This window comes from Oncorhynchus kisutch, linkage group LG15 (assembly GCF_002021735.2).
Source record: "Oncorhynchus kisutch isolate 150728-3 linkage group LG15, Okis_V2, whole genome shotgun sequence".
Classification (NCBI taxonomy): Eukaryota; Metazoa; Chordata; class Actinopteri; order Salmoniformes; family Salmonidae; genus Oncorhynchus; species Oncorhynchus kisutch.
The window spans coordinates 61,424,954-61,438,429 of NC_034188.2; the positions used below are offsets into that span (position 1 = coordinate 61,424,954).

Consider the following 13,476-nt stretch of genomic DNA (forward strand, 5'->3'; position numbering starts at 1 on the left):
AAGTGAAATAGATAATAAACAAAAATTAAATAAACAATGAAATATTAACAGTAAACATTACACTCACAAAAGTTCCAAAAGTATAAAGATATTTAATATTATGTCATATTATGTCTATATATAGTGTTGTAATGTTTTTTTTCCTGAATTCTTTGAAATATGTGTCTCTAATTTGGTCATATATTTGTCAGGAGGTCAGGAAGTGCTGCTCAATTTCCACCTCATTTTGTGGGCAGTGTGCGGCCTTCGGCTGCCTTTCTCAATAGCAAGGCTATGCTCACTGAGTCTGTACATAATGAAAAGATTTCCTTATTTTTGGGTCAGTAACAGTGGTCAGGTATTCTGCCACTGTGTACCCTCTGTTTAGGGCCAAATAGCATTCTAGTTTGCTCAGTATTCTCTTTTTGTTTTGTCACGATTTGGTTTTTGGTCTAATTGTGTTGCTGTCCTGGGGCTCTGTGGGGCCTGTTTGTGTATGTGAACAGAGCCCCAGTACCAGCTTGCTTAGGGGGTTCTTCTCCAGGTTCATTTCTCTGTAGGTGATGGTTTTGTTATGGAAGGTTTTGGAATCGCTTCCTTTTAGGTGGTTGTAGAATTTAACGGCTCTTTTCTGGATTTTGATAATTAGTGGGTATCAGCCTAATTCTGCTCTGCATTCATTATTTGGTGTGTTACGTTGTACACTGAGGATATTTTTGCAGAATTCTGCATGCAGAGTCTCAATTTGGTATTTGTCCCATTTTGTGAATTCTTGGTTGGTGAGCGGACCCCAGACCTCACAACCATAAAGGGCAATGGGTTCAATAACTGATTCAAGTATTTGTAGCCAGATCCTAATTGGTATGTCATATTTTATGTTCCTTTTGATGGCATAGAAACCCTTCTTGCCTTGTCTCTCAGATCGTTCACAGCTTTGTGGAGGTTACCTGTGGCGCTGATGTTTAGGCCAAGGTATGTATAGTTTTTTGTGTGCTCTAGGGCAACGGTGTCTAGATGGAATTTGTATTCGTGGTCCTGGCAACTGGACCTTTTTTTGAACACAAATATTTTTGTCTTACTGAGATTTACTGTCAGGGCCCAGGTCTGACAGAATCTGTGCAGAAGATCTAGGTGCTGCTTTAGGCCTTCCATGGTTGAGGCACCAGATCATCAGCAAACAGTAGACCTATGACTTCAGATTCTAGTAGGGTGAGTCCGGGTGCTGCAGACTGTTCTAGTGCCCTCACCAATTCGTTGATAGGGTGGGGCTTAAGCTGCATCCCTGTCTCACCCCCCCGGCCTTGTGGAAAGAAATGTGTGCGTTTTTTGCCAATTTTAAACGCACACTTGTTGTCTGTGTACATGGATTTTATAATGTTGTATATTTTTCCCCCAACACCACTTTCCATCAATTTCAATAGCAGGCCTTCATGCCAAATTCTCAAAAGCTTTTTTGAAATCAACAAAGCATGAGAAGACTTTGCCTTTGTTTTGTTAGTTTGTCAATTAGGGTCTGCAGGGTGAATACGTGGTCTGTCGTACTGTAATTTGGCAAAAATCTCATTTCACATTTGCTTAGTACATTGTTTTCTCGTACATTGAAATGTACGAGTCTGCTGTTAATGATAATGCAGAGGATTTTCCTAAGGTTGCTGTTCACGCAAATCCCATGGTAGTTTTTGGGCTCAACTTTGTCTCCACTCTCTCTTTCTCCCTCTCTCCGTGTCCAGCTGGGATAACATTACTTAATTTCCACCAGGATATTCACTGCTCATTTCTCTGCCCTGGTATAGGGTTCAGGCTGATTGACACTGCAGGGTCAGCTCCAGGCTATATCTTACTGGAGAACAACACACTGCAGGGTCAGCACCAGGCTATATCATACTGGAGAACAACACACTGAAGGGTCAGCCCCAGGCTATATCATACTGGAGAACAACACACTGAAGGGTCAGCACCAGGCTATATCATACTGGAGAACAACACACTGAAGGGTCAGCACCAGGCTATATCATACTGGAGAACAACACACTGAAGGGTCAGCACCAGGCTATATCATACTGGAGAACAACACACTGAAGGGTCAGCACCAGGCTATATCATACTGGAGAACAACACACTGCAGGATCAGTACCAGGCTATATCATACTGGAGAACAACACACTGCAGGGTCAGCACCAGGCTATATCATACTGGATAACAACACACTGCAGAGTCAGCCCCAGGATATATCGTACTGGAGAACAACACACTGCAGGGTCAGCTCCAGGCTATATCATACTGGAGAACAACACACTGAAGGGTCAGCCCCAGGCTATATCTTACTGGAGAACAACACACTGAAGGGTCAGCACCACGCTATATCATACTGGAGAACAACACACTGCAGGGTCAGTACCAGGCTATATCATACTGGAGAACAACACACTGCATTGTCAGCACCAGGCTATATCATACTGGAGAACAACACACTGAAGGGTCAGCACCAGGCTATATCATACTGGAGAACAACACACTGCAGGATCAGTACCAGGCTATATAATACTGGATAACAACACACTGCAGAGTCAGCCCCAGGCTATATCATACTGGAGAACCACACACTGCAGGGTCAGCACCAGGCTATATCATACTGGAGAACAACACACTGCAGGGTCAGCACCAGGCTATATCATACTGGAGAACAACACACTGCAGGGATAGTACCAGGCTATACCTTACTGGAGAACAACACACTGCAGAGTCAGCACCAGGCTATATCATACTGGAGAACCACACACTGCAGGGTCAGCACCAGGCTATATCATACTGGAGAACAACACACTGCAGGGTCAGCACCAGGCTATATCTTACTGGAGAACAACACACTGTTGCTCCCTCTTTAAAGGCTAATAACTATGCAATGCATGGAACTCCTCAGCATTGACCTGCTTGTTACTATTTTCAGCTCCACTTGTTCAGGTCCCATTGGGCAGAATGCCACCTGCAGGAACACACACACACACACACACACACACACACACACACACACACACACACACATGCACACACTGCATTGACCCCAACCTTGGTTTGAAACCCTCTACCACCCAGAACAAAGGTTGTTGTTATCTCTGTAGAATATTATGGGTAGACTGAGACAGAGAGCGATTGTAGGGGTGGGGGGAGTGAGGGAAGCAGGGAAGGAGGAAGATGCAGAGAGAGGAAATATCAATCATCAGGAACAGGGCTTCCCCCTCTCCCCTCATCTCCTCTCTGACTCTCTCAATGTTTGTTTTGGACAGGCCATTTCACAAACCACTCACTTCTCATCTCGTTGAGAAACTGGCAACTTCTCAGAGAGCTAGTTTACTTCTTTGCTCTCTCCCTTTCTCGTGTGTGTGTGTGTGTGTGTGTGTGTGTGTGTGTGTGTGTGTGTGTGTGTGTGTGTGTGTGTGTGTGTGTGTGTGTGTGTGTGTGTTCGGCACGGTGGGAAAATCCCAGATGTGGGGAAGCTGATTTTGCTCTGTGATTGGATGATGAGGTCCCATGCCACACCCCCTCAATAGTCGGGGGGGATTACACTCCCAACCGAATGGAAACAAGACGCACCAGGGAACTCACACGCCCCCAACTCCCCCCTCACCCCACTCTTACAGGCCCGTCTCAGTCATGCACTGCACATTTCCTGAACATATATTCCCAAGATGCTATTTTTCCAGAGGAGCAATTTGTCGTCTGTATGTAGGTTAAAATGAGGAATTAGGGGTTAGAGAGTAGGAGCAAGGTTCTCCAGCGAGAGCCTACACACACGCAAAGACACACACATACCATTGGTTTTGGTATTTTATTAGGATCCCCATTAGCTGTTGCAAAAGCAGCAGCTACTTTTCCTGTAGTCCACCAAAACACGAACAGTATGACAGTAAGTCAGCCTGCTGCTAAAGTATGTAACTTTTAGTCGTACTAGACTGTAATAGACTGTTAGTTTCAGGATCGTAATAGTGACTTTGAGTGACCACTCAAAGGCCTACAAAGTGGCCTCGAGAGAGAGTGTAACTGGCAAGCCAAGCTAACATGACTATTGTTTCTTCACTGTTAAACAAGAGGAGAATGACATGGCATGTAATGTTGTCAAGCCTGGATCTGTTAAGGCTCTGTTAGGCACTATAATCCATGGGAACCCATTTACTGTCTGCACCTCCTGGCTTTTATTAGCACTGAACCCCCCACCCCCCTATCCCAACACACGCACGCAGACGCACATATGCAGCATACACACACACACTTACAGTGGGGAGAACAAGTATTTGATACACTGCCGATTCTGCAGGTTTTCCTACTTACAAAACATGTAGAGGTCTGTAATTTTTTATCATAGGTACACTTCAACTGTGAGAGACGGAATCTAAAACAAAAACCCAGAAAATCACATTGTATGATTTTTAAGTAATTAATTTGCCTTTTATTGCATGACATAAGTATTTGATCACCTACCAACCAGAAAGAATTCCGTCTCTCACAGACCTGTTAGTTTTTCTTTAAGAAGCCCTCCTGTTCTCCACTCATTACCTGTATTAACTGCACCTGTTTGAACTCGTTACCTGTATAAAAGACACCTGTCCACACACTCAATCAAACAGACTCCAACCTCTCCACAATGGCCAAGACCAGAGAGCTGTGTAAGGCCATCAGGGATAAAATTGTAGACCTGCACAAGGCTTGGATGGGCTACCGGACAATAGGCAAGCAGCTTGGTGAGAAGGCGACAACTGTTGGAGCAATTGTTAGAAAATGGCAGAAATTCAAGATGAAGGTCAATCACCCTCGGTCTGGGGCTCCATGCAAGATCTCACCTCGTGGGGCATCAATGATCATGAGGAAGGTGCGGGATCAGCCCAGAACTAGACGGCAGGACCTGGTCAATGACCTGAAGAGAGCTGGGACCACAGTCTCAAAGAAAACCATTAGTAACACATTACGCCGTCATGGATTAAAATCCTGCAGCGCACATAAGGTCAAGCCATGCTCAAGCCAGGTCATGTCCAGGCCCATCTGAAGTTTGCCAATGACCATCTGGATGATCCAGATGAGGAATGGGGGAAGGTATGATCTCTGTAATTGCAAACAAAGGTTTCTGTACCAAATATTGAGTTCTGCTTTTCTGATGTATCAAATACTTATGTCATGCAATAAAATGCAAATGAATTACTTAATCATACAATGTGATTTTCTGGATTTTTGTTTTAGATTCCGTCTCTCACAGTTGAAGTGTACCTATGATAAAAAATTACAGACCTCTACATGCTTTGTAAGTAGGAAATCCTGCAAAATCGTCAGTGTATCAAATACTTGTTCTCCCCACTGTATGCACCCATGCACGGACACTCACACAGAGAAAGAGATGGAAGAGGAAAGGGGGTGGATTGATAATGTTTTGTGAAGGATAGATTACATACAGTACCAGACAACTTTGGACACACCTACTGATTCAAGGGTTTTTCTTTATTTTTACTATTTTCTACATTGTAGAATAATAGTGAAGACAAACTATTTTAAAAAACACATATGGAAACATGTAGTAACCAAAAAAGTGTTAAACAATTCAACATATATTTTATATTTCAGATTCTTCAAAGTAGCCACCCTTTTCCTTTCATGACAACTTTGCACTCTCTTGGAATTCTCTCAACCAGCTTCATCTGGAATGCTTTTCCAACAGTCTTGAAGGAGTTCCCACATATGCTGAGCACTTGTTGGCTGCTTTTCCTTCACTCTTAAGTCCAACTCATTCCAACTCAAACCATCTCAATTGGGTTGAGGTCGGGAGATTGTGGAGGCCAGGTCATTTGATGCAGCACTCCATCACTCTCCTTCTTGGTCAAATAGCCCTTACACAGCCTGGATGTGTGTTTTATGTAAATGTCCTGTTGAAAAACAAATTATAGTCCCACTAAGTGCAAACCAGATGGAATGGCGTATCGCTGCAGAATGCTGTGGTAGCCATGCTGGTTAAGTGTGCCTTGAATTCTAAATAAATCACCGACAGTGTCACCAGCAAATCACCCCCACACCATCACACCTCCTCCTCCATGCTTCACGGTGGGAACCTCACATCTGTTCACGTACTCTGCATCACATGGCGGTTGATACCAAAAATCTCAAATTTGGACTCATCAGACCAAAGGACAGATTTACACCAGTCTAATGTCCATCGCTTGTGTTTCTAGCCCCAAGCAAGTCACTTCTTCTTATTGGTGTCCTTTAGTAGTGGTTTCTTTGCAGCAATTTGACCATGAAGGCCTGAATCACGCAGTCTCCTCTGAACAGGTGATGTTGAGATGTGTCTGTTACTTGAACTCTGTGAAGCATTTATTTGAGCTGCAATTTCTGAGGCTGGTAACTCCAATGAACTTATCCACTGCAGGTAACTCTGGGTCTTCCTTTCCTATGGTAGTCCTCATGAGAGCCAGTTTCATCATTGTGCTTGATGGTTTTTGCAACTGCACTTTCAAAGTGCTTGAAATTTTCCAGATTGACTAAAATATATTTTTATTTGTTTAACACTTTTTTGGTTACTACATGATTCCATATGTGTCATTTCATAGTGTTGATGTCTTCACTATTATTCTACAATATAAAACCCTGGAATGAGTAGGTTTGTCCAAACCTTTTACTGGTACTGTACATTTGGTTATTCATTCTTATAATGATGTGGATTTCCTGGCCATGCTCATGGTTTTATCCAGGATAGGAGTCATCAGAAGTAATGTGGCATTTTAAATGACAAAAGTTTAAATACAATGTTACTAATGAAGGTTTCTAGTTGTAGTTTCTCACATCTTCTCCCAGGCCTAATGAAGAATAGTTTCTCTAATGACTGCATATTTAGGAGAGCGTCTTTTTAAAACCTCTGACAGTTTTTCTTCTCCTGTCAAACAGTCTGGCTGGTCTGTGGACTCAGGAAACCACAAGTTATTTTCCATCTTACCCTGTGTGGAATGTTTCATGCTCTGGTCAGGAGGAGTTCTTTATAAAGCTACACATGACGACTGGCTAGTAAATATAACACATGATGTCATAGATCGGACCGTGCTGGCCAATGAGAGGAGGGGGAGTGAATAACAGTATAATGACATGGAAACAGATTTTCCAGGAGTTCCAAGTTCTGAGTGCGGCCACTACTGACACACCTGCTGTCTATTATAGTATTTTAAGGTCGCTAAATGGATCAAAATGCTGAATGTCCTGGTCACATTCCATGGAAAACACAAACGAGCGCACACAGTGCCTTTACTGAATATAGGCCACCTTGGAGAGAACACCTGTTTTCTATTGAGGCCACAGCAACAATATCTTCATCCAGTCGGGGATCCTTCACCCACTTCACCCATTACACTATATTCTCCTATGTAGGGCACTACTTTTAACCATGGCCCATATGGCTCTGGTCAAAAGTAGTGCACTATGTAGGGAATGTGTCATGTATTTCTGTATAGAATGTATAGATCTGTCCTGACATCCCTGTTTCCTGATCTGTTGCAGGTCATCTTCTATGACCAGCTATCACTTTACTCCCCAACCACCCTCACTCACACACACCCTCTACTAGACTTCCCCTTACCTCGGTCCTCTTCACCCTCTGTCCCCCTCATGACCTTGACTGAAACCATACATAGATCTGATCATGAACACATCAGTAAGAGAGGGACTGTCTGATTTCAACATGCTCAGACTATGTTCTGCCTCTGTTTTGTTTACAGTTCTACAGGTGATACCCCATTCTCCCTCATCATCGTGTGTGTGTGTGTGTGTGTGTGTGTAAGCCTGGGAGCATTGTAGTAAAATAGTAGAGAGGCTGTTGTCTAAGGTCACTGGCAGAGGGCAAAGAGAGGAGAAAAGGTTTGAGGGTGGACGAGCAAGAGAGAGGTTGGGGAGAGATGGAGAGGGGGAGAGTGAGGCTGAGGAGAGAAAGAGAGCGATACAGAGTGAGAGAAGGGGAGAGAGAGGGAAGACGGAAGGGGCCTAGGTTTGGCAAGGCAGCTGGGAGCGATGTGATGTGCCTAGGGTGGAACAGAGATGAGTTAAACAAAGACAGAAAAAAGACAAACTTCTGGATGATTACCAGCAGCCTGGAGTTATATAACAGGCACTGGAGTCATCTGGACCCAGGACCCATAGCAGTGATTTAGAATACTGTATATACTGACTGAGCCAGCACAGACCTCGTTTCACACCAAGATGAATGATCACACTGACTACAGCCATGTTATGGGAGTCTGGGGAGAAGAAACAGCTTGGCAGAATGCAGAACTTCACAGCAGTATTATTTCACATTATCTCTGATCATCTCTGATTTGTCACGTTCTGACCTTAGTTATTTTGTTATGTCTTTGTTTTAGTATGGTCAGGGCGTGATTTGGGTGGGTTGTCTATGTTAGTTTTTCTATGATTTGCTATTTCTGTGTTTGGCCTGGTATGGTTCTCTATCAGAGGCAGCTGTCAATCGTTGTCCCTGATTGAGAACCATATTTAGGTAGCCTGTTTTCTATTGTGTTTCGTGGGTGATTGTTTTCTGTTGTGTGTCTGCACCAGCCAGAACTGTTTTCGGTCGTTTCTCTTTGTTATTTTGGTGTTCATTTAATAAATATGGACACATACCACGCTGCACCTTGGTCCTCACCTCCTTCCACCGCCAACGGCCGTTACATGATTAAAGACTGCCTACCAAAAGGCCTCCTTAGGTGACGGGGGCTGGGATTAAAAATACAAAATAAAATAAAAATATAGGACAAAACGCACATCACAACGAGAGACACCACAAAACATAGCATGGCAGCAACACATAACACAACATGGTATCAATACAACATGGCAGCAGCACAACATGGTACAAACATTATTGGGCACAGGCAACAGCACAAAGGGCAAGAAGGTAGAGACAACAACACATCACACGAAGCAGCCACAACCATCAGTAAGAGTGTCCATGATTGAGTCGTTGAATGAAGAGATGGAGATAAAACTGTCCAGTTTGAGTGTTTGTTGCAGCTCGTTCCAGTCGCTAGCTGCAGTTAACTGGAAAGAGGAGTGACCCAGGGATGTGTGTGCTTTGGGGACTTTAAACAGAATGTGACTGGCAGAATGGGTGTTGTGTGTGTGTGTGTGTGTGGAGGATTGAGGGCTGCAGTAGGTATCTCAGATAGGGGGGTGAGGCCTAATGTTCTTATGTTCCTGTTCTAGTGTTCCCTAGTGTTCTAGGAATGGTTCCTGTGGCAGCATCAATTGTCTCCACTCAGCTTCAGCCAAGTTCATATTAATGGAGCAGAACTCTCTATTTTTTTATTTTACCTTTATTTAACTAGGCCAGTTAGCATCTATTTGATTAAGAAACCTCAAATTGGCCTCCCGAGTGGCGCAGCGGTCTAAGGCACTGCTTCGCAGTGTTGCGGCATCACTACAGACTGGGGTTCAATCCATTACCAGCCGTGTTTCCTCCGACACATTGGTTCGGCAGGGTTAAGCAAGTGTTAAGAAGCGCATTAAGAAGCGCATAACAGAAACCTCAAAAAGATTGTCTACTCACAACTATTTGCTATTTATGACTAAAGCAGGGTATGGTGATCTCACGTGAGGATGACATGTTGGGGATGTAATCATGTAGTGCATGATGAGGAGGACTCCTCCATGGTTAACCAGTGAGTCAGTACTCTGTAGAGTTGATCAAAGCAGCAGCCTGACAGTAGAGTCAATAGATCCAGCAGTCCTTATTATAGCAAGGTGAAATTGAAGCGTGAAGAGGAAATAAACTAAAGAAGAAAGACAGTTTTTCCTGGTGAGGGAAGTCACCAAGGTTGTTGAATGCTTTGCCCTGGAGTCATTCACAGAGAGGTGTGAGGAACACATTGTCTTAATAACCCAATGGAGCCTTCAGACACGGAGAGTCTTATTAAGAGAATGAACCCTTTCCAAACACTTCTTCCTTTGTTTTCACAGAACCACAAAATAACTGGCTTTAGATTGCACCAGGCAACACAGATTAGAGGATAAATTCAGAGAGGAGATGTGTGTGCGTGTGCGTGTGCGTGCGCGTGCGCGTGCGCGTGCACGTTTGTATGTGTGATCGGTATAGAGTTTAAAGGCCATAAACTATGGACATCACACATCAAATACAGTCAGGCCACACAGGCCACGTTTCAAAGAGATGAGGATTCAAGTTTCTGTCTGACTTGTGATTCTCCTCACCTCTACCCCAGAGAGCTGACCACCCTAACCTCTACCCCAGAGAGCTGACCACCCTAACCTCTACCCCAGAGAGCTGACCACCCTCACCTCTACCCCAGAGAGCTGACCACCCTCACCTCTACCCCAGAGAGCTGACCACCCTCACCTCTACCACAGAGAGCTGACCACCCTCACCTCTACCCCAGAGAGCTGACCACCCTAACCTCTACCCCAGAGAGCTGACCACCCTAACCTCTACCCTAGAGAGCTGACCACCCTAACCTCTACCCCAGAGAGCTGACCACCCTAACCTCTACCCCAGAGAGCTGACCACCCTCACCTCTACCCTAGAGAGCTGACCACCCTCACCTCTACCCTAGAGAGCTGACCACCCTAACCTCTACCCCAGAGAGCTGACCACCCTCACCTCTACCCCAGAGAGCTGACCACCCTCACCTCTACCCCAGAGAACTGACCACCCTCACCTCTACCCCAGAGAGCTGACCACCCTCACCTCTACCCCAGAGAGCTGACCACCCTCACCTCTACCCCAGAGAGCTGACCACCCTAACCTCTACCCCAGAGAGCTGACCACCCTAACCTCTACCCTAGACAGTGCTCGTTTGTGGTGTGTGTGTACGTGGTGTGTTTAGTCACATGCAGGGCTATTTGGGATATGTGCCCAGAGAAGTTTCCTCGGCTGGACTATGTCACTATAAAGAGGTGAACTGGTGGTTATGATGACTGCCCATAGGGCCCATATGGCTCTGGTCAGCAGTAGTGCATTATATATGGTATAGGGTGACATTTGGGATGCATCCATAGATTCTGCAGACCATCTGGTCCAGTAACGTAACATGACATCATACAGTCTCTACAATTTCCACGGTACAGCTGTCAAATATAGGCAGAGAATATCAGAGCTCAGAGTTAGCTTCATCTCCTTACGTCATCATCCTACTCACAGTTATTACCCTGACTATGTGTGTCTCAAATGGCACCCTATTCCCTGTATTGTGCAGTACTTTTCACCAGAGCCCCATATATGCTATGATCAAAAGTAGTGCACTATATAGGGAGTAGGGTGCCATTTGAGACACAACCTGTGTTTCTATTGAAAACAGATGTTCTGTTAACTACGGTTCTCTTTCTGTTAGTGATTCTGACCACATCACATTGACTTTGACACTGACTTTGGTCTGGTTTACTTCAGCCATGATATGGTTCTAAAAGGGAAACGGCATGTCGAGAGTCTCGTGGTTAAATATACTGTACACTACGAAAGCAATGGTAGAAACACACTGTACTAAAATATGACATCAACAGGACCATGGGGAAGGAAATGTCTTGGTTGTGTTGACAAACAGTTACTGAAGTCATCAACAAACTAAACACTACATAAAGTCCATAGATTTACAACCATTACTCTAGGGTTAGCGTGCTGTGGCTGTGAGCAGTGATACGTCACTCTAGATTACCCTGGTGAGAGTGGTGTTCATTCACAGAGCTGTAAAGTTGTCTGTTAAGAGCGCGTCATATTACAGCCAGACCACACAGCAGACATTCCTACCTATAGGGGAAAGTGATGGAATGTGAACAGGGTCTCCTGTACATTATTGACATACCCTCTGTTATACACCCCCCCCCCGCTCATAGAGTTCATGTGGGAGTGGAACCTGAGACAAAAATGGCATCGCCCATCGCCCCCAGCTGCCCCCAGGGCCACATCACGACGCGACAAATAGTTCCCTCAGCAGTAACTATGTAGTACTAGTAACAATGGCATGCCTCCTAATTTTAACTGCGTCCTGCCAAGCCATGCATAAATAGGCCTTTAAAATAAAAGCCTGACCGGCTGTGTGTCGGGAGGGACATTCTCTGGACATTCTCCAGACACTCCTGGGGAGTGAAACCTGGACCCTGGCTGGTACACCTGTCCCCATCCGTAACTCACAACCACATTGTTTCAGAGCAACAGCCGTACCACCCTGTGGAAGACAAGCCTTATGTGATTGACTGGTTTTGAAACCGTGCGGGTCTTATGCATGCTAAAATACAGTGTTAGCCCACTGAGCTAAAGTCCAGGCATTGGCTCGGGGAGCTAATGCAAGACTTCAGGTCTCATGCAAGGTTACTCATCACCCGAGAATGGTTCACCGAACCAACTCTGTTAAACTTGGAATGCTCCCTGAAAGACCCTGGTCTAATAGAGTACACCCTGGCTAACAGAGCAGACCCTGGACTAACAGAGCAGACCCTGGCCTAACAGAGCAGACCCTGGCCTAACAGAGCAGACCCTGGCCTAACAGAGCAGACCCTGGCCTAACAGAGCAGACCCTGGCCTAACAGAGCAGACCCTGGCCTAACAGAGCAGACCCTGGCCTAACAGAGCAGACCCTGGCCTAACAGAGCAGACCCTGGACTAACAGAGCAGATCCTGGGATAACAGAGCTAACCAGGGCTGCTAAAGACAATATAAAGACAGTGATTATGTCCCAAATTGCACCATATTCCATATATAGTGCACTACTGTTGAACAGGGCACATAGGGCTCTGGTCCAAAGTAGTGCACTATGTAGGGAATAGGGTTCCATTTGGGTCACGTCTCAGATTCAACACACAGCCTAGTGAAACACGTACACATGAAAAAAAGCCTTACCTGCTCCTGCATTGGTCATCTTACTGCACATCTGCAAACAAAGAGAAACAGACAATGGTTCGTCAGACAACAACAGAGTGTACCGCAGCCCTCAATACTGCTTTAACTGCATGGCTCTCTTAAACAAACAACAAAACAGATTGGTTGAAGAATACACAAACAACTTTTCAAAATGTTAGAAATACTACAGTGATGTACAAGTCAGGTATCAGTGGCATCCTAGTAATGTCACAGAGGATATATTCAGAGAGGAGAGGAGTAAATGAACTAAATTGTATCCTAGTAATGCCACAGCCATAAAGAGTTAAGGGTTAATGACTGATCTATCAGGCTGCTGCCTGCTTTACTGTGCTACCATAGAGACCTGATGGCTGGTTCAATATGGACAGCTGGCTCATGTTTGTACATCACTTTAGTATTTATAACATCCTCTGTCTAGTGTTATTAGACCAACTTAGACTAAACACATGGCTATAATCCCAAATGGCATCCTATTCTCTATAAAAGTGAAATACTGTTGACCAGGGTGCACTATAATATGATGTTTTACATTGAGACTTACCCCCACACCAGTGGGTAGCCAGTGTTTAATGTTAATGTAAGCTCTAGCGTTATCATCAGGAGTGTGACACTAA

The 13,476-nt window shown here is 44.8% G+C and overlaps 1 protein-coding gene across 1 annotated transcript in view; it reads right to left on the reverse strand.

Moving 5' to 3' along the window:
- The window catches only part of LOC109904821 (stAR-related lipid transfer protein 13), an 89,374-nt gene that overhangs the window by 50,090 nt on the left and 25,808 nt on the right, over nt 1-13,476 (reverse strand). Inside the window, exon 5 of the mRNA XM_031790697.1 lies at nt 12,842-12,872. Coding sequence (XP_031646557.1) covers nt 12,842-12,872 — 31 coding nt within the window. The remainder of the gene's footprint in view (nt 1-12,841; nt 12,873-13,476) is intronic.